The sequence below is a fragment of the Taudactylus pleione genome, unplaced genomic scaffold, assembly GCF_031769625.1.
Source record: "Taudactylus pleione unplaced genomic scaffold, aTauple2 ptg000069l, whole genome shotgun sequence".
NCBI classification, from domain to species: domain Eukaryota; kingdom Metazoa; phylum Chordata; class Amphibia; order Anura; family Myobatrachidae; genus Taudactylus; species Taudactylus pleione.
Window position 1 is genome coordinate 3609456 of NW_028284471.1, and position 26990 is coordinate 3636445.

Below are 26990 nucleotides of genomic sequence, written 5' to 3' on the forward strand. Positions count from 1 at the left end.
TGTAGCAGATGCCATTTTGTCTCTGAAGGCTCTGCTGTCACATATCGGGGTCTTAGCCTTACTTACCTTGGTCATCAGTGTTGTCTTCCTGTGATCCATACATCCCCTGGATGTCTATAACATGCCTGATCACTGCATTATCAGATGTAAGCAGTCTAGCTGCAAGGCACTATCTGCCCTTGACTTTGCCACCTACTTTACATCTTGAATTGACTCCATACGTCAGGACATCATATCCCACCAGACCCTCGGCACCCCACCCCCTTCTTTGTCAGCCCCTCCCCATCCATCTCACCAACTCTGACTTTTTTCCCTGTATCCGGAGATGAAGTTATGGCCCTCATCCGTTCTTCACCCCACTCCACCCTCTTGATCCTATTCCCCCTGCCTTCTCCACTAGCTCTCTCCTTCTGAATGCTCCCATCTTGCCCACCTCCTCACTCTCTTCCTTTCTTCATGCACTGCCTGACATTCAAGCATGCCCTTGTTTCCCCATTTTTAATAAACCTACTCTTGATCCTAACACTCTCTCCAACTACCGACCCATCTCTCTCCTCCCCTTTGCCTCCAAACTACTTAAGCGTATAGTTTACAACCGCCTTTCTTTCCTTCCACTCCCTGCTTGACCCATTTCAGTCTGGCTTCCGTACTCTCCACTCCACTGGAACTGCCCTGATGAAAGTCACCAATAACCTCCTTGCTGCCATTCCAAGGGCCATTACTCTCTGCTCACTCTTCTTGACCTCTCTGCTGCTTTTGACACTGTGGACCACTCTCTCCTCCTCCAAATCCTTTACTACCTTGATCTACATGATACTGCCGTCTCCTGGCTGTCCTCCTACCTCTCTGTCTCCTTTTATAGCTCTACTTCCCCTGCACTTCCACTAATAGTAGGTGTCCCCCAATGTCCTGTTCTTGGACATCCCCTATTCTCCCTCTATAAGTCCTCTTTAAGTAAGCTCAACAGCTTTTTTGACCTACAATATCATCTCTATGCTGATGATATTCAGATCTACCTATCCTCCCCTGACTTGTCTCCCTGTCTCCCCATTCGTATCTCTAATTGTCTCTCTGCTATGTCTTCCTGGATGTCCCAGCGATTTCTTAAACTTAGTATGTCTAAGACTAAACTGATCATCTTCCCATCCTCCCACATAACTTCACTTCCCACAATTTAATTATCTATGATGGCACAACCATCTCCTCTAGCCCCCAAGTGCGCTGTCTTGGAGTTATCCTTGACTCCTCCCTCACCGTCAAACCTCACATTCAGTACCTTTCGCAGTCCTATCGTTTGTACCTCAAAAATATTTCCAGGATCAGACCCTTTCTCACCCAGGATGCTAAGACCCTCATCCACTCACTGGTCATCTCCAGATTGGACTAATGTAATCTATTTGGCCTCCCTGACTCCCGCCTCTCTCCACTCCAATCTGTCCTAAATGCTGCTGCCAGGCCAAACATTCTACATCTGCCTCCTCTCTCCAAACGTTCTACATCTGCCTCCTCTCTCCTTCAAGCCCTACACAAGCTCCCCATCCCTTTCAGAACACAATTGAATCTTCTCAGACTCATCTACAAAGCCTTCTCCCTTTCCACTCCCAGTTACATCTCTGACCTTATCTCCCTTCACACTCCCGTCCACTAATGTATGCCACCTCTCCTACCAATTGATTATTTCTTCCTAAGACTGCCTCCAAGATTTTGCACGTGCTGCTACCTACCTCTGGAATTCTCTACCCCTCCCCTCACTTAGGACCTGATTCAGACTCCGTCGCTAAGAAGCGTTTGCTCGTAGCTGGCCGATGTTCACATTCTGCGCATGCGTATGCATTGTAGTGCATGTGCATGAACCAGTGTGAACGCTCAGGAAGCATTCGCTTGCTGCGCATAGACAGCCCAGCAGAGTGAGTGACAAGAGAAGCCGTTTGTGGGTGGTGACTGAGGCAGGCCACTAGAAACAGGGGAGTGGGCATGCGAATGCAGGCGTGCCTGAGCGTCTTAACGCCGTTTCAGAGGTGTGCATAATTAAGAGACAGTGTCATTGTACATGTCACCTGGCTGGATTTTACACTGAAGTGATCGCAGTGCTTGCGGCAGGGTATAGTCATCCTCAAGCGCTGCGATCTCGTCCGATGGTCCTCGATGTACCGATGGTTACATACACTTCCAGGAGATGACATGCGCAAGTGAGCATCTTAAGACAGGCTGGTGGGCGTCTGCATACGCAAAGTGATCGCACGCCAAGACATAGTGGGTGTGCTTATACCTTACTGTGCAATCTCCTGCCTTGCTGGGTGTGTTCCAGATTTGATACGCTGGGTGCGAGCGAACGCATCTAGCGAGTGGGTCTGATTGAGCCCCTAAGTTCTCTGGGTCTCTGAGAACCTTTATTAGGTAATCTAGCAAAATTATCAATTATTTTGAATATTGTACATTCTATTATTTCTGGTAAACAGATCATTTTAAGGCCAGGCTCTGGGTGGTTTATAATGACAACTCTTAGGGGCCTATTCATCATCACTTAATTTATACAAAAGCAGGTGAAAAATAAAATTTTCACCTAATTTTGTATAATTTAAGTGTCAGGGTTATTAATCATTCATGTAACGCAGGAGATATCACAGATATCTCCTGGTCACAATTGTGCATCGATAATTTCCACATCCCCATGCTATAGTATGGGGATGTAGAAATTATGAAATTCATCAAGTTCCGAAAAAGCATTTTTTTTTCGGAACTTGACAGTGATGCTGAACGCCATCCTGAGATGGCGTACAGCACCTGCCACAGCAGAGGGATCTGAAAAGATCCCTCCATACTGTGTCCTCTTACCAGTCTGATGCTCCCTCCCGGCTCCCAGATCAGTCCTTCTGTGAGGGGGCGGTCAGCGGTGGCGGGGGTCCTACAGCGGGTCGCTGGTGTGATGGGGGGCGGGCCAAGTCTCTGGCAGCAGCTTAGCTGAGTAGGTCCCCCGCACAGCAGCAGCAAGGGGGAGCCACACAGTCTCCATCGGCTTGAACACGGGCAGTGAAAACTGAAGAGGGACAAGAGAAAAGTCTCTCTCTTCCGAAAAACTGCTTCGTAGAAACAGCAGTTTTTTGAAGTGATAGTTTAGGGCAGCAGTTATGATGAATACCGCCTAAACTGTGTTTGAACTCGCAGCAAGTTCAAACCATAATTATCACAAGTGATAATTATGTTTTGATGAATAGGTCCATCCTCTTACCGTGCTCAGCAGACTCATTTCCAAGCTAATTATTAAGAAGTCTATCTCTTCACTATATGAAAGAGATAGATAGGGGCCTATTCATCATTGAAGGCCATATGGCCTCCGATGATGAAGTATTGAACTTGCTGTGAGGCTTACTTAAGTATCCAACTCGCAGCAGGGGATAGATTACAGCGGAGCAATTCATCATTGCTCCGGTGAGGAGACAATTGCTCCGAAAAGCAGCTGTCCCTTCGGTTAGTATTGCAGCTACAGATGTAGCTGCGTTACTTACCTCCTCCCTGTCGGGCTAGCTACGCATGCATGACTCGAGGTCACGCAAGCGCACATTTGCCGGGGAGGGAGTGAGGAGGCGGTGGAGGGATCCGCTCGGATCCCTCTTCGCATCTCGGGAACTCCTTCCCATAGGAAGGAGCCGGGCTACGAGAGCAAGCGCTGTCTGAAGATGGCGCTAGTTCTTGGCAGCAAACTCTGGAAACTTTCAGTTTTCGGAGTTTGCTGAATACCAAGGGGGTCTTATCGGACCCCTGATGATGAATGGCCCGGTAACTTAAATATGTGGAAACTAGCATTTCCGCATGTTTAACGGGCCATTTATCTTTTGATGAATAGGCCCCTAAGCCTCAGATTGAATTTTGGAAGAAGTATTGCCAAGCTCTGAAGCTCTCAGGATGACCATTGAACTTTGAAAGTCCCTGTTTTACTAGTTCTCTTGGTTGGCTCCAGGATATGCTGTTGGTGTATTACCATAGTGGGTTAGTGGTGTACGTTCATACCCGGTCCCGGTTCATACCCGGCCCGGTAACTAAAATATGCGGAAACTAGCGTGTTACCGGACAATTTAGTTTTGATGAATAGGCCCCTCAAACACTTGGCGTGCAGGAGGGTTGTCTCTTGTGGGTTCATCCTGTGTAGAGTTCTCCTGCTTATAAATTTGGAGTTTGTCGCATGACTGTGTAGGGACTGCTGTATTGCCGTATGCAGGTGTCCTTATCTGTTACCATCCTGTCATGCTTCTTTTACACATGCACAAACCTTAAAATAGCCATGCCTAATAAATGCCATGAGCACATGCAGGTACTGTGGCATTATTTATGCTCAATCTTGGTACTTTGAACAAATTGATTTGAACTGCTTTTAAAAGATTACCCCTATCTCTTTATAATAAGTAATAAAGCATCATTTCTAATTCTACATATTGCACATTGTCATTAAATGAATATAATTTTGGTGATATACGAGAGATAATGATTTAGATATACTGAAAGGCCCACGGTGTCATTTCTGCCCTCCACAATTGTATGTAATAACAGCATCTCTGTATTATTACAAACTGAAGTACGAGTCCTGTGGAAGTTAAGTAATTGACGTTGGCTCAGAACTAGGTCATTTATTCATCAAGGACCACTACTCTCTAATGCTTAAAATATATACTGATATTATTAACCTGTATTTCTGTAAATGCTTATTGCACTCATTGTTCCAGGAAAGTTAGCAAGTTGTTATCATGAGAGATTACTGATCTCTGTGTGACTTTTGAGTTTACTCACATATAGTTTAGAATTCCTTTATGTATCACTGTTTCAAATAGAGTGATGTCACACATAGCGGAAACTGAACCTACCTGCTGAGTGCTCTCCAACAAACAGACCCGGGGTGAATTAAAACTGGAAATAATGAAAGGGCAAAAGCTGTTTATTCTTCTATTGTAGAGTTGCCCGCCTATATTTATTTCTGCAGCTGAATCTACATTCTTTTTTGCCTACTCCCTTTCTCCACAAATTCCAAAATGTCATTACATTTTCTAGGACAAGATGTACTAATGAGAGTGTAGCATGTGCATTTTCTGACGTGTCCACACAGTCTTTTTTTTTAATTATTTGTTCTTATTGATTTCCAAAATGTAAATATGTATACAGAACAATAAGGAAAAGAAACACTATCAAAAATGGGGATGGGAGGAGAAATTGTGATAGGAAAAGGGAAGAGGGGAGTGGGGGACCCCCCATGTGGAACTACAATATACATGCAATTAATTACACGGATATAGAATGTATAGAATACAAAATACCCAAGTATGGGAGTACCAGAACACAAATCTGCCAAACATCACCTGAGACATGCAGAGTGTACTTATGTAATATATGTGTGCCAATGAAACCACTTTATGATAGAAGAGGATGGAGATTTCGACAGTACCTGGAATATGGAGGTAACCAAACATTGAACCCTACTTTCGCTACACCATAAGGTATATGAAGAATGGATTAGGTAGTGGAAGACACTGACACATTCCGCTATCAGTAGGAGAACCCCCACAAGCTTGGTACTAGGTTCCCTGCTCTTCTCTACTTATACTATTTCTCTAATAAGCTCCCAAGTATCAAATGTATGCAAATGCAAATGACAAATGTATCCTCTGTGGATCTCTTACCATCTGTGTTGGCTTACCTTATTAAGGGGCAGGTTCAGTTGTACTTGTACATTTTTTTGCATATTACAGTAGGGTGATCCTGCTCACACCTTCTTGAATTGTTTGTGTTTTTATTGCCTGTACTTTACTAAATCCAATTTAAAAATACTTCTACTAAAATACAAAGCGTCACCAACATACATTTCTTCATTTGTCTCAAAATATCTTCCAACTTGATCGCTTCACTCTCACCTCTCACCCATAGTCATTCCTTGTTACAGCAGGGCCGAAACTAGGATTTTTGTCACCTGGAGAAAGATAGTAATTTGGCGACCCCCCCTCCCCAACAAAAAAACAAAGTGCATTCCCGAAAAGGGTGTGTGGCTTCGTGACACAGAAATCACAGTAATGCCCCTTACACATTATGCCACACAGTAATGTCCTTGCACATTATGCCACACAGTATAATGCCACTTGCACATTATACCACACAGTAATGCCCCTTGCACATTATGCCACACAGTAATGCCCCTTACACATTATGCCACACAGTAATGTCCCTTACACATTATGCCACACAGTAATGTCCCTTACACATTATGCCACACAGTAATGCCCCTTACACATTATTCCACACAGTAATGCCCCTTATAACACATTATGCCCCTCCCCCTCTAGCAACCTCTCACCTTTCCCCTCTATCAGCCTCTTACCCTTCCTTCAGCCCCTCCAGCAGCCTCTTGCCTTGCCCCACAGTGTGACTGTATCAGCAGGTGTTGATTTGGAGCCACAGTGGCAGGCAGCTGTCCGCAGCCCTTGATAGACACAGTGCTGCAGTCACTCTAATGTGGTGCTGGTCGTGAGCCATTCAGAGCTCACAGACCGGCAGACGCTGCTGATAGGTTGCTGGTCCGTGAGCTCCTATTAGCCCGCGATCTGCGCCACCTTAGAATGACTGCAACGCTGTGTCACTCTCTCAAGAGGTACTATGGGCAGCTCCAAATCAACACCTGTAGCCACCTGGACCCCCTGTCTCCTCGGCAGCCCATTCAAGTCCGGCAACCGATGCATGTGCAGCCCTAGCCCCCCCATAGTTGTGGCCCTGGTTACAGACTTCCTTTTAGGCTGCACCTACTATGAGGAATTCCATCTCTTCTAAAACCGGACTTTACCCAGTTTCCAAAACTTCAAAGGCTATTCAACCCGGTAAACAACCCTCTGCCCAGTTCATACAACATTTACACTTTTCCTTCTATACTAAAGCAACCTCACTGAGCACATTTTCCCAAACGCAATCTGGCTGGACCAATATGTATAGTGGGTATTGAGTCATAATAGAAAATGACTCAGAAAAAAGAAATTTCCTTTTTTGATGCACTCTTGTTACCTAATAATTAGTACATTGAATATCAGTACAGTATAAAACTTAACTTTTAATTATTGGACAAACAAACACAACAAAAGACATACATACAAAAAATCAATATGTACCATACTTACCAACTCTCCCTGATTATCAGGGATACTCCCTGAAATAGTAGCAATCTCCCTGAGGAGTCCAGTAAACTCCCTGATTGCACCTTACCCCCATTATGAAGCTGTTATATATAAAAAAAGATATATATATACACATTCAAATGGGATCATCAGTGCCATTTCCCTGCACTGGTTATTAGGTACAATTGGCCCGATTCAGACCTGCTCGCTAGGATGCGTTCGCTCGTAGCCTGCCGATGTTTGCAAACTGCGCATGCTTATAAGTCACAGTGCGCGTGTGCAAACCAGTCCATGCGACAGCAGACAGACGGCCCGCTGGAATGAGTGACAGGACAAGCCGTTTGTGGGTGGTGACAGAGGTTGGTCGATGGAAAGGGGGGGTGGTGGTGCGAACGCAGGCATGTCTGTGCGGCTTAACGCAGTTTCAGAGGTGTGCATAATTGAGCATAATACACGTCACATGGCTGAATTACACACTGAAGCACTCGCAGTGCTTGCGGTAGGGTATTGTCAGCCACAAGTGCTGCGTATGGGTCCGATGTTACCAATTGTTTAACACCCTTCCTGGAGATGACATGTATTACTAATGGAAAGTGGGCGTCTTAAGACAGGCTGGTGGGCATCTAAATACACACCGCGATCGCACGCCAAGACATAGTGGATGTGCTAATGTCTTGCTGTTCGATTGCGGGATTTGCATACTGTGGCAACTGACGGCTGCGAGCGAACGCATCTACCGAGCGGGTCTGAATCAGGCCCAATGATCCCTATGGCTACATGCATTTTTCATATAAGGTTTCTTGTGGCCACTTATATGGAGCCCCTTGTAAAACACAATACATGAGCAAGCCCTAAAAAGTATCAGTGTATTATCATCAACAAGTAGATCTTTCTAACTGCTTTGGGACCCGTTTACAGGGGCATATTTATAATGGGTGCAGGGTGTGTGGTACACGGGCCCCTGGGTCCACACCCTGCACCCATACTTTTTTCATACTTACCATGGCCATTTTTCCGGTGTTTTGCGCATACACAGTAGGAAATCACTGGGAAAATGGCTGCCATGCCATTTTCCAGGTAAACTGCATATATGCAGTAGACTCCTGGCACACTCTAGTTCCTGGAGTCTACTGCTGCTATCAGTTCACTGACGGCAGCCGGGGAGACAGGAGGGAGCCCTGGATGGGGAGTGAACACGGGACCCCTCCTCTCTTAATACGCCCCTGCCCGTTTACTTTTGGAAGTAAAATTTATGACTCACCTCTCAGATATTGCAGCACAAGTCCACTTCAATGCCATGCTCATACAGTAGGTTTTACTTTCACAGTCTCCATTAAATGCTTTTCCAAAGTAGGCAAGTATGATATGTACTATGCAGCACTTAACATCTTGCATTAAACTCCTATTTTTCTATAAAACACCAATACAAATCCAATTTTGTGGCGATGTTTTGGAATAATCAAAATCTCATCTGGTGAGATTAATGAGCCACAGAACAAGGTATAATATGCAAGGTAAATCTGTCACAGGGGAGAGGTGGGGGCAAGAAATGTGTCATGTACAAGGGCTGGGAAATATGTTACAGAGAGAAGGAGCCGGGAAGAAATGTGTTACTACAGAGAGGGAGGGAAATGTGTTACTAGAGCATAAAGGGGTGTGTTACTGCAAAGGTAAGGGAGGAATGGGAAACAGTCGGGAAGCCGATGGACGGAATCCCGACCGCTGTCTTCCCGACTGTATAATCCCGGCAAGGGATCCCGACACCAGGCTTACCGATCAAATGTAAGCCGGGCGACTGGCGCGGACAGCCGTGGGGTGGGGGAGGGTTAGGTCATACTTGCCGACATTTCGGCAGGGGAATCCGGGAGGGGGCTGGCAGGTCCGTCCAGCAGGGAGGATGGGGGCGGGTCAAATAGGCGGAGCGAGGGCGTGCCGACGCGATCGCGTCATAGTGGCCCCGCCCCCCGCTTTATAATGCCAATATTACTGGCATTATAAGGCAGGGGGCGGGGTTACGAAGACGTGATTCAGCACGAATCGCGTCATCAAACCGCCCGATTTTGCAGCTGGTGCGGGGATTTCCGGGGGACTTGCCTAGTCTTGCGGGGTGTCGGGAGCGGCACCCGATTTTCGGGAGGCTCCCGACAGTCCCGGGAGAGTAGGCAAGTATGGGTTAGGTTTAGGCACTTAGAGGGGGGATTAGGGTTAGGCACTTAGGGGGGAGGTTAGGCTTAGGCACCCCTAATGGAGGGTTAGGGTTGGGGGGGGAATTAGGTTAGTTTATACGTACCTTAAGACGATCAGGATTTCCTCCTCTGCCGGGATGCCTCTGTCGGGATAAGAACCGCCGGCCATATCATACTGAATCCGGGAGGAATGTGTCAAAAGGGAAGAAAGATGTAAGGGGGTTGTTACATACAGAATCAGACTGACTCTCTGGGTATCCCGGGACAATGCTTAAGGACAACCAGGAGATACGGCGATGCATTGTAACAATATTTTGCATCACCGCACACACTGCACGATCCGCTGTACAACGGTGCAATATATTGTTACATGTGTAATGTAACCTATACCGCATTGTCCGTGGCATCGTCCCATTTGAAGTGCAGCACATCCGATGGGAAGATGTGAAGACCCAATTCATTACAATAATTTGGTGGTTTTCAGGGTACACACTATACAATAGTCATTCCACTCTCCAGCTGCTCCTGCACATACTATCGGCATAGCTGACGTCACAATCAGCTACAAGTGCAGAGAGTCAGGAGCCTGTAATCATTGTCCCAGAATGCTCAGACTCAACAGCTCCCAGAAATACCTCAGTGATCCAGTTCGATTCTGACAAGTAATTGTGTTACAGGGGAGGATAGTGGAAGCAATGTATTACGTTAAAGGTGAGGTGGTGGGGGGGGGGGGTATATTGGGCAGGGAAATGTTCTACAGGTGAAGAAGTGGAAAGATATGTGTTATTATAGTAGAATGTGGGGGAGTGTTAAAGTTGAAGAATGGGGAAGAAATATATTATTACAGAGGTGACATGGGGAAGTACTACAGGTAAGTAATGGGGTACAAATGTGTTACAGGGAAGGTATGGGGCCAAATATATTACATAGGTAAGAAGTGGGCCAAAATTTGTTATAGGGAAGGGACTTGTGACTCTGCCCCCGAAGTTGCTACGGCATGCCCACACAATTCAATTACTGAGGGGGCAATGCTGACCGGTATGGCAGGACTACAAAGAGTGTCCTCTTTAGCCGAAAAACATTCAACATATTTGGAGCCCTCTTCGTTGTCTATTTGCTAATACCCAGTCTTGTTTGATTATTGTGTTTGGTCACAATTATAAAGTGCTGCAGAGTATACTGGTGTTATATTAATAAACCTTATAATAATAGTACAAATGTCTTGTATTCTCATAATTTGGAATATATGAAAATTTACTTTTTTATGAACGTTAATAATGGACCTATATTGCCCAACCTGCATCATAAGTTTAGTAATGTGTTGTTTACCTTACTAGAGTTTAACCAATTAGTAAATGGTTCCTACCAAGAAGTTATGAGCAGGAACTGCACATAATCAATGAAATAACTTGTGGACATAATATTGTCTCAGTTTTGGGAGGGCAGCTCAAATTGAAGGGTTCTGTCTGCCAGCCTGGTTCCAGACTGCATTGTCTTCATAGGCCTAGCAGTACCATTCTGCACTGCACATGCTTTGAAAGGATAGGGTATTTTAGGCTGGGCATGTCCGTATAACATGGAACTGTGCTCCTTTTCATTCTATCATGTGACACTACACATTGCTTTTCCCTCTCCAGCCACTAGAGATGTTAGCTATGTATTTTTAAGCAATGATCCTTACCATCAATAATAATTGCTTTGTTTCCTTATCTGTGTGACTACAGAAAATCTTTGTTTTGACACAATGGGTTTGCTGGTTCTGATCATGCTGCTGAGTTTCTCTGCTCCACAAGCCACCTGTGCAGACTGTGTGTCCTGGTGCTTCTCCTGTGCCCTGCAGACCCAACTCGCCAGCACTCCCTTCAATCCTCTGGTAAGTTTCCTATAGGTAGGTAGCTGTATGCTGAAAGACTGAGCACAAGTAGGGGAGTTTTAATTCATAAGCGATCTTTCTTTGTTGTTGTTATTCATTGGAGCAAAAGATAAAATAAAAGACAAACAGAAGGCTATATCACAATAAAACTGAATACAGAACAGAATGATAACAAAAGATATTTAGGTACAAAGTAGCACCTTCAACCCAGACACGGTCGACAATCCACTTCAATTGTTTCAGGAATACCTCTTGGTATGAAGCACGATTATTGTTGGAGGACCCCCTGGTTCTGCTGCTCTCTGCCACACAAGTTTACTGTTTGGTGACTCTGATGGTTGAAGTTCAACCATCAGAGTCACCAAACAGTAAACTAAACACTTTGTGTGGCAGAGAGCACAAATCTGTTGTCTAAGAGACAATAAATCCATCCCACAATTTGGATGTAAGTAGGCAATCTTTGCCTCTTTATGTAATGATGTTTCAAGCCTTTGGTGTACCTATAATGGATGCAGGGTGTGTGGTGCACATGGGCCGCTGAGTCCAGGGGGGGGGCCCACACAGCACACCCTACACCCATATCATGATACTTTTCTCTCCGGAGTCCCACGTCAGCCGGCGCTGCAGCAGAAACCCTCTACTCTCTTAAACCGCCTCTGTTCCAAGCCAATCCATTCGGATAGAGGATCCCCACTAGTTCAAATATGCAGTATACATTTATGGGCTACCACCAAGTCATTCATAACAATTTTATACCCCCACCTAACAATTGAAAATTAACATGAGGCATGCCCGATGTTGCCTATTCCGCAGAGGTATGGGGCTCCATAGCAAACTTTCCGCAGGGGCCCCATAGGTCTAGCTATGCTCCCCGTCATCCCCCCCACCCTTCAGTCCCACACTCTTTACCTCTTGAGCCAGGTGCGCTGCTCCATCTCTCCTCACTGAAGATGGGAGGAGGTGTGGCCGTGGTCCGAGGATCCACGCGTCCTCCCAGCATCTGTGAGTGAGAGATGTATCAGAGGGATGGGGCCCGCTGCGCTGATGATCCGTACAACTGTTTCCTAGTCATAGGCTGCAGAGTGCCTGTGACTAAAAAGCAGTTTACTGCACGGAGCATCAGTGGCTTCTCTTTTTGTAATGCTGCTGATGTGAGTTGGGTTCAGTGGGAGGCGAGCCCTGGAGGTGCTGCGGGCATCATAGCAACCACACGCCCTGCACCCACGGTAGTTACCAGTGGCGTAACTAGGGTATTTGGAGCCCAGGGCAACTGTAAAAATTCCCCCCCCCCCCCCCTATGTGCGCGCGCCGAAAAATGGGCGTGGTAACTTAAAAATGGGGCGTGTTAACATGACACACCCCTTTATCATCACATCTTGCTTAGAATCAGCTGCGTTGTTTCACACTTCTCAGCTTCTCGGCGCTGCACATGACTCTCACATCCAATCCTGCTAGCGCTCCCTATCTAAACTGCTCACTGCCACCTGTCCTTTGCTAGTACAAGTCTCCTAGGACTCCTGGGGCCAAATGTAATAGGGTAAAAGTTTAGAAAATGTGAGAATTTAGCAGTAAACTCTCACAATGGTCAAGTTTTATCTTCAAAATTTGAAAACATCTGGACGGGAGTTTAAATCATGACAGTTTTTTTAGTCTAAAAATGTATGAGTTTGCAGGTTCTCGGACTGTATTACTTTGGCCAAGTTTAAAAAGTGTCAGAGTTTACTGCTAAACTCTCACATTTTCTAAACGATCACCCTATTACATTTGGCCCCTGGTCTCCTGTGACAGAAGCAGTTCCCAGCTCCTGAGTTCCAGCATCTGTACTACTCTCTTCGTTACTGCTTTAACTTTCAGTAGATTCAGACCTTCAGCTGCGCTTACCATTCTGCAACAAAAGGCCCCCATACATCAGAGATGGATTGCAGCAATCGTGCAATTTGCAATCGATTGTGTATAAAAATCTGCAATGTATGGGCTTCACAAATCGCAGATTGCAACCAAAAAATGATTGGAATTGTTTAATCAGATTGTCCAACATGTTGGATTTCACAGATCGATTGGGGCTGTAGATTGCTAGTGTATGGACATGATCAGCAGATTTGCAGACCGTTAATAGTAAAATTATGGGCCTTTCAAGATTGTCCGATCTGTGTTTGCTGCAATCGATCTGCAAATCACTGAAAAAGATCTGTAGTGTATGGGCGCAGATTGCTAGATTGGGAAATCCTAAGATCGGGCAATAAATCTTCAAATTGTTCAATTGTGGTTTTCAGATTGCTGATATATGGGGGCCTTAAGAGTTACCATCTGCTCACCTATTGTAATTAGTGCTACCTTTTACCAGTGGGCAGTCTGTCTTCAGCAGCAAGAATGTAATCATCACTACAGTCTGATATACCTAGCCTCCTGCATGTAGTCTGTCCCACCTATACCACCTGTATTCAAGAGCTGCTACAGACTGTTTATTCCTTCAGCTGTTATCTGCAGACAAACATACAAATAGATTGTCACAGACTGATCCATCCAGTACTCCATTGTACTCTCATGTACTAAGCTGTTAAAGGTATAGCTACCTCTGCCAGATAGCATACTTACAGCAGACCTAGATTTGCTCTGTTCTCCTATATCATACGAGAACAGGTGCAGGTATACTCGTACAGGTATACTGAATGAGAAGTGTTATTCAACCACCTTGTTTCAATCACTCTGAATCTAGTCAGTCATGCCCTGCGGGCCCAGTTTTAGGTATTATACAAACTCTGAATCTGACAGAGTCAATGGAAGGAACAGTGAATGATTACAATTAAGATTACAATATTAACGCGTGTAGTGGAACACCTGTCACAGACATTAGCAAAAGATTTTGTACAACTTCATCTGCATTCTCATGTATATAATAATGTATATTGACAACAAATGCTGATCTGGCAAAAATGACTGGTCAATAAGGGAATTTGTGTAGAGATCAATCCCAATCAACCAATCATGCAAAATGCCAGCATGGCTACATGACTTCATATTGGGGAGGTTAATGCCACCATTAGCCAGAGTCTGCTTAAGTTCCCACAACCCAATTCTCAGGCGTTTAACACGCCTTCTAAAATTTTATATTTCTAAAGGCCCCATTTAACAATTTCTTATCCACAAGAGGATCGGTAGCATCTGCATCTGATCTAAAAGCTTAGGAAATACAAATTTTAAGCAAATGTATTCTTCCTAGATATGAAAGCATTAAACGCTTCCATCGGGACAATTCCCCGACCACATCTCGGATAAGTCGCCTCATATTGAGGTCATAAAGGTCATGAATAGTTGTTGACAAAGCGACCCCCAAATATTTAAGTGATCTCATAACCCATGAGTTAGGGAGGGAGCGGCTCCAGGGGGGCATAGCCTTGGGGCTCAAGTGATTAATCTTAAACCCCAAGACTGTACCCAAACCGAGTCTGCGCATTAGGCAACAGAATGCTTTGACAGTGCAGCTTGTAATATTTAAAGTGTCAGGGGTCTATTTATCAAGCAGTGAAAAGTGTGGAGAAGTGGACCAGTGGACAAGTTGCCCATAGCAACCAATCAGCTTTAAAGTAGCATTTATCAAGTACAGTCTATAAAATAATAGGTAGGAGCCGATTGGTTGCTATGAGAAACGTCTCCACTGGTTCACTTCTCCACGCTTTTCACTGCTTAATAAATAGACCCCTTAGTCAGGTCCGATTCATAAACTCTATAAGAATTGTGCATAGCCATAGCCAGATGCAAGTTGTCCCATTTACACTAGTATCCTGCCCAAGTAGATGATATGTCCTCTTAGCACTACTTTGGAAGTTCCCCAATAGAGGATCGGATCTTTCCAGGGCTCTAAATTGACATCTGCAAATTCCATCTATTTAGAGATGAGAAACTGATGGAACTGTTTATACTGACCAAGAGAAGACGGTAATCTCCAAATCTCTAGAGACGCACCTGGAGATCGAGTATGGGGGACAAATGAAATGAGGACATGCAGGGTTATGTAATAGATGCCGATTTCACAGAGCCTTCTGTTTTTCTGCGAGATTGAGGCTAAATTTAAAGAAGCAATCAGTTAAAAGGCTGGTTCAGCCTTTCAACTAGCGATGTGCGCTGACCCCCGTGTTTTGGTTTTGGATCTGTATCTCCTTCGAGGTTTTGGATCTGGATTTGGTTTTGCAAAACCGCCCTTTCGTGTTTTGGTTTTAGATCTGTATTTTCTTCAAAAATTGATAAAAACAGCTAAAATCACATAATTTGGGCCTTTTTTTTGTTCCTACAGTATTATTAACCTCAATAACATTAATTTCCAGTAATTTCCAGTCAATTTTTACTACCTCACAGCTCATAATATTGTTCACCAACATAGGCCAAAGGCTGGCTGGCTAAACTAAGCAACCAACAGAGCAGCGGCACAAACACACAGCAGTTATTTCTGTTTACAAATGTTTTCCAAATTATTAATGTATTAGCAATAATCAATCAAACTAACTCGCAAATATGTTCAATAAAAAACAATACAACACAGCAATTTACTATAAATCGTGCGTGGAATATCCATGCTCAAAACAAGTAGTCTTAGTTAACGAGCAGCAACAAAAAATCCTAAACCATGTGTAAATAGCAACAGCAGACATGAATGCCCTCTACACAAGTGCACATGCCCCCAGCACATGCCTATTCTCAGTGCCCAATCTGTATTTCCCTCCTGGGGGTGCTGGTCCACTGAAGACTGGCACTCTGTACCCATGTAAAGCCCAGATGAACCGGCCTTTTTGTTGAGCATTCCCCCAAATCTCCCCAACCATAAAAAACAGTGCAGGGTACAGTGCGGGTCAGATACAGTACAGGGTACAGTGTGGGTCAGATACAGCGCGGGTCAGTTACAGTACAGCAGCGTTTTTCAACCACTGTGGCACTGCACAGAGTGGTTGTCAAATGTGCCGCGGCTGTCAGCTCAGAGCAGTTTAACTGTAGTGTGTTTTATTCCTGAGGAGGCCAATGTAGTGTGTTTTATTCCTTTGGAGGCCAATGTGTGTGTATTTTTTATATGTGGGAGCCCATGTTTGTGTTTTCATCACGCACACCGCATCGCCGGATAGCGTGCCTTGGCAATTTTACAATATGGTGTAGTGTGCCTCGAGTTGAAAATTTTGAAAATCACTACAGTACAGGTTGGATACAGTACGGGTTGGATACAGTGCACGATATAGTGCGGGTCTGATATATGCGGGATACAGTGTGGGTTGGATACAGTGCAGGCCGAAATACAGGGCCCGATTCAGACACAGATACTACGCCGCGATCACACGCTATGGCCAATTGTTGCCTGTCTGCGCATGCGCGAGCCAGTCTATGCGATCGGGAAGCGATCGCATGGAGTACACAGACGGCCCGTTACTTTGAGTGACAGAATCTGCCGTTTGTGGGTGGTAACAGGGGAAGGTGCTGCGAATGCAGGCGTGTCTGAGCGTCAAAACGGCGTTTACAGGGCATACATAATGAATGTGGAGTGTCATTGTACACGTCACCTGGCTCTTTTTTTGGCTAAAGCACTCTCAGTGTTTGCGGTAGGAAAGGGTCTACCTCAATCACTGCGTTTGCCTTCGATGGTCCTCGATGTTCCCGAAGATTATGTGCGCTGCGAAGGTAAAGGGGGCGGCATTAGATCAGATTACGATCGCTTTGCTGCTGCACGCTAAGACATTAAGGGCGTTTCTTAAGTCAAGCCGTGCGATCGTGGAATTTGCATACCAGGCCCCTGATGGCTGCGTGTGATTGCGGCTTAGTGTCCAGGTCTGAAGTGGGCCCACAGTGCGGTATACTGTACAGTGTGGGTTGGATACAGTGCGGGTCTGATATAGTGTGGTATATATTGTGGGTTGGATACAGTGCAGGTCGGAAACAATGCGGGGTACAGTACATGACTGCTACAGTGCAATCTATACTGCAGGTCGGACACAGTGTGGGTTGGATACAGTGCAGGTCGGATGTTGGATACAGTGCTGGATACATTGTAGGTTAGATACAATGCAGGTTGGATATAGTGCAGTATACAGTGTGGGTTGGATACAGTGCAGGTCGGATACAGTGTGGGTTGGATACAGTGCAAGTCGGATACAGTGTGGATTAGATATACCAATAGTGCATTTACTGTGACAATGGTGTCGGTAGTGCGGGGGTGCTGACGGTGTCCTCAGCTAGAATGCCAGTAGTGTCCTAAGTGCGTGGGTGCTGGAGATGTCGGCAGTGTAGGGGTGTTGGTGGTGTCCTCAGTCTGGGAGTGCCGGCAGTGTCGGCAGTGCAGGGGGGGGGGCTTACAGTGTCCTCATTATGGGGGGCAGCAGGCCGGGGGTGCTGGCAGTGTCCTAAGTGCAGTGTGCTGGCAGTGTCAGCAAAGCGGGGGTGCCAGCGATGTCCTCAGTGCAGGGTGCCGGCAGTGTCCTCAGTGCAGGGGGTGCCGGCACCCTGCACTGAGTGTGAGGGTACCAGCAGTGTCGGCAGTGCGGAGATGCCGGCGGTGTCCTCCATGTGAGGGTACCGGCAGTATGTGGGGGACAGTGTCCTCAGTGCAGGGTGCCACCGGTGTCGGCAGAGCGGGGATGCCAGCGGTGTCCTCAGTTCAGGGGTGCTGGCGGTGTCAGTAGTGCAGGGGTGTCGGCAGTATCCTAAGTGCGTGTTTGCAGGCAGTGTCGGCAGTGTGAGGGTGCTGATGGTGTCCTCTGTACGGGGGCAGCAGTGCAGGGTGCTGGCAGTGTCCCCAGTGCAGGGTGCCGGCGGTGTCGGCAATGCGGGGGTGCAGGCAGCTGGGGGGAGCGGTGTCAGTGCGGGGGGATGGGTGACATCTTTCTTCCTCTTCATGTGGCCATTGAAATCTATGGGCAAGCGCTTATTGGCTGAGAGCTGTTACAGACAGCTCTCTTAGCCAATCAGCGGCAAGCCCATAGACTTCGATGGGACTTTGAAAATGGCTGCTCAAGGCAAAACTCCGAGATCCGACAGCGGTATCTCAAGGTTTTGCATCGATTAAGGATCCGGGGAGGACGGGGAGATCCGAGCTGTGTCTCGGATCCCCGAGGTTCAGGTGGGCTCGGTTCCCTGCGAATCTGGCCCGCTCATCTCTACTTTTAACGGATTGCTTCTTTAAATTTAGAATTTAGCTGCAATCTCGCAGAAAAACAACGGCTCCGTGAAATCGGCACCTATTACATAACCCCCATGGCTATAGATTACTATGCTACGTGTATCAGTACTACTGTAGGGATCAGATGATAAGCTATCAGCAGAAACTTCATTCTCGAAAAAGATCTGTGAATCAGGGAGTGGAAAGATCGTGTTCTACCAGTCAGGGTAAAGAGCCTTCAGGCATCACATAGGGCATGTATCTCAGGGGCCTATTCATCAACACTAACATAACGGTTTTAAGGTACATTTTCCTTAAATACCGTTGTTTTAGTATTCATTAAGTATCTTAACACAGGAGATATCACAGGAGGGGGAACGGGGGGTTGGAGGGGGTCACACAAAATTACCGCAGGTGTAGGCAGTGCTGCACATGCGCTGATTTTACAGATGTAAAAGCGCATGCGCAGCACAGAGGGACAACTATCTATTTCCTGAAAAGCTGTCATCACAAAAATGAGCACTGCACATGGGAGCAACTGCAGGAGCACTGCACATGGGAACAACTGCAGGAGCACTGCACATGGGAACAACTGCAGGAGCACTGCACATGGGAACAACTGCAGGAGCACTGCACATGGGAACAACTGCAGGAGCACTGCACATGGGAACAACTGCAGGAGCACTGCACATGGGAACAACTGCAGGGGCACTGCACATGGGAACAACTGCAGGGGCACTGCACATGGGAACAACTGCAGGAGCACTGCACATGGGAACAACTGCAGGAGCACTGCACATGGGAACAACTGCAGGAGCACTGCACATGGGAACAACTGCAGGGGCACTGCACATGGGAACAACTGCAGGAGCACTGCACATGGGAACAACTGCAGGAGCACTGCACATGGGAACAACTGCAGGAGCACTGCACATGGGAACAACTGCAGGAGCACTGCACATGGGAACAACTGCAGGAGCACTGCACATGGGAACAACTGCAGGGGCACTGCACATGGGAACAACTGCAGGAGCACTGCACATGGGAACAACTGCAGGAGCACTGCACATGGGAACAACTGCAGGAGCACTGCACATGGGAACAACTGCAGGAGCACTGCACATGGGAACAACTGCAGGAGCACTGCACATGGGAACAACTGCAGGAGCACTGCACATGGGAACAACTGCAGGAGCACTGCACATGGGAACAACTGCAGGAGCACTGCACATGGGAACAACTGCAGGGGCACTGCACATGGGAACAACTGCAGGGCCACTGCATATGGGCACAACTACAGGGGTACTGCACATGGGCACAACTACAGGGGCACTGCACATGGGAACAACTGCAGGGGCACTGCACATGGGAACAACTGCAGGGGCACTGCACATGGGAACAACTGCAGGAGCACTGCACATGGGAACAACTGCAGGAGCACTGCACATGGGAACAACTGCAGGAGCACTGCACATGGGAGCAACTGCAGGAGCACTGCACATGGGAACAACTGCAGGAGCACTGCACATGGGAACAACTGCAGGAGCACTGCACATGGGAACAACTGCAGGAGCACTGCACATGGGAACAACTGCAGGAGCACTGCACATGGGAACAACTGCAGGAGCACTGCACATGGGAACAACTGCAGGGGCACTGCACATGGGAACAACTGCAGGAGCACTGCACATGGGAACAACTGCAGGAGCACTGCACATGGGAACAACTGCAGGAGCACTGCACATGGGAACAACTACAGGGGTACTGCACATGGGCACAACTGCAGGGGCACTGCACATGGGAACAACTGCAGGGGCACTGCACATGGGAACAACTGCAGGGGCACTGCACATGGGAACAACTGCAGGGGCACTGCACATGGGAACAACTGCAGGAGCACTGCACATGGGAACAACTGCAGGGGCACTGCACATGGGAACAACTGCAGGGCCACTGCATATGGGCACAACTACAGGGGTACTGCACATGGGCACAACTACAGGGGCACTGCACATGGGAACAACTGCAGGGGCACTGCACATGGGAACAACTGCAGGGGCACTGCACATGGGAGCAACTGCAGGAGCACTGCACATGGGAACAACTGCAGGAGCACTGCACATGGGAACAACTGCAGGAGCACTGCACATGGGAACAACTGCAGGAGCACTGCACATGGGAACAACTGCAGGAGCACTGCACATGGGAACAACTGCAGGGGCACTGCACATGGGAACAACTGCAGGGGCACTGCACATGGGAACAACTGCAGGAGCACTGCACATGGGAACAACTGCAGGAGCACTGCACATGGGAACAACTGCAGGAGCACTGCACATGGGAACAACTGCAGGGGCACTGCACATGGGAACAACTGCAGGGCCACTGCATATGGGCACAACTACAGGGGTACTGCACATGGGCACAACTGCAGGGGCACTGCACATGGGAACAACTGCAGGGGCACTGCACATGGGAACAACTGCAGGGGCACTGCACATGGGAACAACTGCAGGGGCACTGCACATGGGAACAACTGCAGGGGCACTGCACATGGGAACAACTGCAGGAGCACTGCACATGGGAACAACTGCAGGAGCACTGCACATGGGAACAACTGCAGGAGCACTGCACATGGGAACAACTGCAGGGGCACTGCACATGGGAACAACTGCAGGGGCACTGCACATGGGAACAACTGCAGGAGCACTGCACATGGGAACAACTGCAGGAGCACTGCACATGGGAACAACTGCAGGAGCACTGCACATGGGAACAACTGCAGGGGCACTGCACATGGGAACAACTGCAGGGCCACTGCATATGGGCACAACTTCAGGGGTACTGCACATGGGCACAACTACAGGGGCACTGCACATGGGAACAACTGCAGGGGCACTGCACATGGGAACAACTGCAGGGGCACTGCACATGGGAACAACTGCAGGGGCACTGCACATGGGAACAACTGCAGGAGCACTGCACATAGGAACAACTGCAGGAGCACTGCACATGGGAACAACTGCAGGAGCACTGCACATGGGAACAACTGCAGGAGCCCTGCACATGGGAACAACTGCAGGAGCCCTGCACATGGGAACAACTGCAGGAGCCCTGCACATGGGAACAACTGCAGGGCCACTGCATATGGGCACAACTGTAAGGGGGCACTGCATATGGGCACAGCTACAGGGGCACTGCACATGGGCACATCTACAGAGGCACTGCACATGGGCACAACTACAGAGGCACTGCACATGGGCACAGCTACAGAGGCACTGCACATGGGCACAGCTACAGGGGCAATGCATATGGGCATAGCTACAGGGGCACTGCATATGGGCTGTCGAAGCTGGAAAATTGGCTGAGACAATATTAGTTTAAAATTGAATCCCGCCCAAGCGCCATTTTAGATAAACTCACATTTAAGTACATATGGCGATATTACTATTAGCAGAATCTTTCATCATTTCTCATATACACAGTAATACGCACAATTGCGCTGTTAACTAGTCGCATATTAGCGAATGCATAAATTCCAATATGAAAACACAGTTTTTTAACTAAATGCGCACGCTCCCGCACCAAGTTAACTAGCGCCTTTATATCAAACCCCGCATACTCACACATTACATATTCACATACAAGGTTTCATAAGCTTTAAGGTATAAGAATTAAGTTGTTTATTTAGTATGAAATAAAGATTGTTTGGTAACTAAGGTTTTATACATGCTAAGTAAGCCGTGTTTGGTTTTGTACTGATGCGTACTCTTTCCACAGTATTCCGATGATATCGGTGGGGAGATCGCATCATGCATTCTCGAGTTATGGACCGCAGAGACTTCAAGCAACAAAATGCATATGATATAAATAACTGTTAGGATGTTGCATGTGGCGGGAGGGCAGAGACCCCCAGTTGTTAGAGGCTGGGTGAGTCTATTTGAACCAGCCTGTTAAATTCTCTGTAACAGATGCTTCCTCCCTGGGAACCAATGACATCAGCAACAAGCTTCTCTATTGTCAGGTCTATACTGGGGGGGTATAAATATGTGTGCTCAAACACTGGGTCTTTAGTCTTCGTGCTGAATGCTGATAGACGAGGGGTTTCTTGCTGATGCCTAAAATCTGGTCCGGAAGCGCTGCATATGTATACTGTACTTGGATCTGTATAATTCCTTTGCGCCGACTTGTGTCTGGATCAATAGCGTGTAACTGACTGTACTTTTACTTGAATAATACTTGTGCTTTGGAACCACAGATTCCAGGTCTTAAGTCTTTATTTACTGTATGACTGCGTACGCAAATTAGCGTCATCTTTAGAAGGTATAGGCAGGATATTAGAAGGTATAGGAAGGAGTGTATAGAGGTTCTGATCCAGTATCGTTAGTTGGGGACTCGTAGTGAAGTCACTTACCTGCTCACACGGTACATACGTCTATCGATATTTCAGCAAAGGATGGAGTGGCCACATGCAGGGTTTACCTGCAACCGCTTTGTGCTGAAAGATCGCTATCCGTCTCCGTGTGACTCAAGGAAGCTGACTAGAATCCAGGGACAAGAGAGGAAAAAGTTTGTTTTCCTCTGTTGATAGAACCTTACATTTAAAGGGGTGCCGCAGTACTGAGTACGTGGCTGAGTCACAGGATTGCGCACAGCAAAGACGCACTTTTGTGTACGCAGCTAAAGGTTGTCATACGGTTGTGTGATAGTCGCATTATTCTGTATGCGACTGGTCGCACAATAGCGTATACGTACTTCCGGTTGTGCTGCCACGTGTTTTAGATAAAGCCGTTGAGATTTACATTTTTCAGTTATTATCAATATCTGGGTTAACGTGTATTTTTCTGCGCAGGAAAAAAAAAGTGTGTAACAGTGAGTGTTTGTTGGTAGGGGTAACTTGTTCCCTACAGTTAAAAGGTACCGTATGACCTTTAAGGGCTAAGTGCTAGTCGCTCGGTAAGCAGCTTTACCGTTCTATACACAGTAGCAGGTGTACATGTTGTCTTTGTTGTAGAGAGGTGCGTGCAAGTGGCCGACATACAAACTTCCATAGGTGTGGAAGTTGCCTTACTAAATCTTATCCGGGTGTGGAAGTTGCCTTTTTCAAATCTTATCCAGGTGTGTGGGCGCCGCCGACTTAAATCGTCCACAGGTAAGTGAAAGTATCTTGATTGTCTTTCATCAGTTTAAATCTTCATTGAAAAGCGTAGGATTTTGTCTCAGAATGGGAGCCGCGCAAACAGTAAAGATGTTAGACAATGGTGTGCTGCTAATGGAGGCGCCGATCGGATCAGCTCGTCGTATTATGCATACTAAGTACGGTACTTATGCGATAAGGTATTGTGATGTATGGTTTAAGATGACGATGAAGAGTGTTAGACTGTTTCCCAGAATTGGTAGTTTTGATAAAAATGTATTAGATAATGTCCGGGATCACATCAGTCTGATGCGCTCCCGAGAGAAAAAGGTTAAATATTATGAATGTTTAAAACTGTGGCAGCATGAAGGGGATGCGTGGCTTAAAAATGTGCAAACGACGCAAACTAGCATCGCGAGCACTTTGCCAGAGAATACATCCATGACGCTAAATTGCAATACGGGCGAGCCGCAAAATGGCGCGCACGTGCGGCAAGGTAGCGTTGTGGAGAGTATTGTCAGCAGTTCACGCTCACCTCCCCCACCTTATGTGGATTGAGGTGCAAGTACAGTTACCAAACATTCTCATAAAAATGTAACAAGCAATTTGTACCCTCTCTTAAGCAACCATAAAGAAAATGTTTATGATGTGGATGATGAGCCTATTGTAATGTCTGCCATTTCCCATGCTGTGCAGATAATAGATGCTGCATCACCACAATCACGAGTGGTGCCGCCATCTCCATCGGTAACAGCAAGGGAAGTGTTAACACCCTCTGCACCCGTAGAGGAAGTTGTTCATGCCATACGTAGCAGCAGCAGACTAAACTCCCAGCCAGGTAACCAGGTCAAAGGTAGCAGCGCTACTGGTCTGCATCCCATTCGGACAATAACCGTTCCAAATGGAAATGCAGATGCGAACGGTATAGTGCCCACAAGGGAAGTAGTAATGCATTGTCCTTGGACAAGAGCAGAACTAAATTCCATCATAAATGATTTCCCCAATCCCAAAAAGGAACTAGCCAAATGTCAAAGAGTTTTGAGAAATTCGGGTAGTTCACATGAGCCCACTAATAAAGATTGGTGTGTGATGTTAAGGGCCTGTATACCACGCAATACCGACGTGACAAAATTTATCACGGATTGTGTATTGGATGGTGACGTTCGCTTAACCGACCAAGTAAACCAAGGTAACATTTCCCGGATTGTAACTCAGTTGGGTATATATTTTCCAGTAGTAGTTAACTGGAACAAAATTTTCACCATTAAGTAAAAGGAGAGTGAATCTGCAGAAGATTATTGCGACCGGGCACTGCAGGCTATCACCCAGTACACTGGGATAGAGGATATTAAAGATAGCACTCACCACAGGGGAATGATAGTCACGGTACTCGTGGATGGTCTGAAAGAGAGTTTAAAAACCTGGGTTCAGACCTCACAGCCTGGCTGGCAGGGACTCACAATAGATACCCTCATAGAAACCGCCATCGAACATGATAAAAACATCTGAAAGAAGAGAGAAGTCCAGAGCGAAAAACTAATGGCTGTCAGTATCCAAGCTCTGGAGGGAATGACGGTAACATCACAGCCAACCGACACACTTGCACTTGCACACACACTTACAAGTATGTGCCCTCAGTAACCCCACGCATCAACAAACACAACTCTATCCCACTAACCCGACACAACCACAGGTCCCATACTACTCAGAAACTTCTTATCCCCCACAATACCCTTACCCTCCCTATCCTTACCCATATCCACCACCTTTACCCTCTGCTCAAACCTCACAACAGCACATGTCTTCACCCGATACACAAACATGTTTTAACTGTAAACAAACAGGACACTTAAGTAGAAACTGTACAGTAAAAAGAGTAGGAACCCCAAGTCAGGGAAGACCTGGATATCCCCATAAGGGATATGCACAGAGACCAGCAAATGTCCAACAGGCACCAGCTCCAATTGTGGCCGTAAATGCTTTATTGGAGAATGGTAGCCAACGCTAGGGGTCAGGTCATACCTGTAGTCTACAGATAGTCAGGTTAACGGGAAGTACTAGGGAAGAACCGGTCATGATGGTTGATGTAGCTGGTACTGAATATCCTTTTCTTGTAGACACAGGGGCGACCAGGTCAGTGATAAAATCTCCCGTTAATTTACAGGTGACCAACGAGACAGTACCAACAATGGGTGTAACAGGTAAAGTGGAACATTATCCTTTAACAAAGTCCACAGAGGTTACTATTGGGCCGTTGCATACCAGGCATTCTTTCCTCCTGGCTGCTGCGGCTCCTACTAACTTGCTGGGAAGAGACTTGTTATGTAAGACAAGTGTTATGTGTTATATACTGCACCCCTGATGGTGTATTTTTAGATATCCCAGAGAGAGTTGCACACGAGGTGCGGGATATGTTGGACATTCCCCAAAGGATAATGTATCACTCTACAAGTTTAAATGAAAATCCATCCCAGGTAGATGAAATGTTGTCCCAGATTCCAGATTCCCTTTGGACTAAGGATGGACAGGACACTGGATTAATGGCAAACGTAAGTCCTGTAATGCTAAATTTAAAAGGCGGTAGGCAAGCTCCAAAAATTCCCCAGTACCCATTAAAACAGGAGGTAGAATTAGGGTTTTTTCCAATAATTGAGCGATTATTGCAACAGGGAATTTTAGTTCGTACAGCTAGTATAGCCAACAGTCCCATTTTTCCAGTGAAAAAGAGTGGTGGGAGGGGTTATAGGCTGGTACAAGACCTTAGAGGTGTTAATAAGGTGGTAGAGAGCCAATTCCCTGTAGTCCCAAATCCAGCTGTCATTCTGATGCAGATCCCACCAAACGCAACCCATTTCACTGTCATTGACCTCTGTTCTGCTTTCTTCTCTGTGCCTCTCCACCCTGACTGTCAGTATCTATTCGCATTTACATACAGAGGTTTACAATACACATGGACACGGTTACCCCAAGGTTTCATAGATAGCCCCAGTATATTCTCCCAGGCATTGCACGACTGTTCCAACCTGCCAATGGATCTGTTCTAATTCAATATGTGGACGATTTATTGCTATGTTCTGACTCATTTATGTCATGTTTAAATGATACTAAACTTTTGTTGCTTCATCTCTCGCATACAGGACACAAGGTGGCTAAGGACAAACTACAGCCGTGCCAATCCAGAGTAAAATATTTGGGACACTGCCTAACCCAGGGTTTACAACATCTTACAACGGATAGAATCCAGGCCATACAAAACATGACACTGCCGCAGAATCAACAGCAAATTCGTACCTTCTTGGGAATGTTTGGATACTGTAGAATGTGGATCCCAGGTTTTTCTATTTTGGCCTTACCTTTACAGGAATTAGTCTCTTCCTCAAAGCCCGAACGTGTCGTACACACAGAGGAATCAGAGCAGGCTTTTCTTATCTAAGGATAGTCTGACAAATGCTCCTGCATTGGGAATACCTGATTATGAAAAACCTTTTGATTTGTATTGTACGGAAGCCGATGGTTGTGC

The 26990-nt window shown here is 46.6% G+C and overlaps 1 protein-coding gene across 1 annotated transcript in view; it reads left to right on the forward strand.

The window, feature by feature from the left end:
• PDYN (prodynorphin) overlaps positions 1 to 26990 on the forward strand; it is a 53442-nt gene that overhangs the window by 13105 nt on the left and 13347 nt on the right. Inside the window, exon 2 of the mRNA XM_088467135.1 lies at positions 11053 to 11201. Coding sequence (XP_088323261.1) covers positions 11073 to 11201 — 129 coding nt within the window. The 5' untranslated portion in view covers positions 11053 to 11072. The remainder of the gene's footprint in view (positions 1 to 11052; positions 11202 to 26990) is intronic.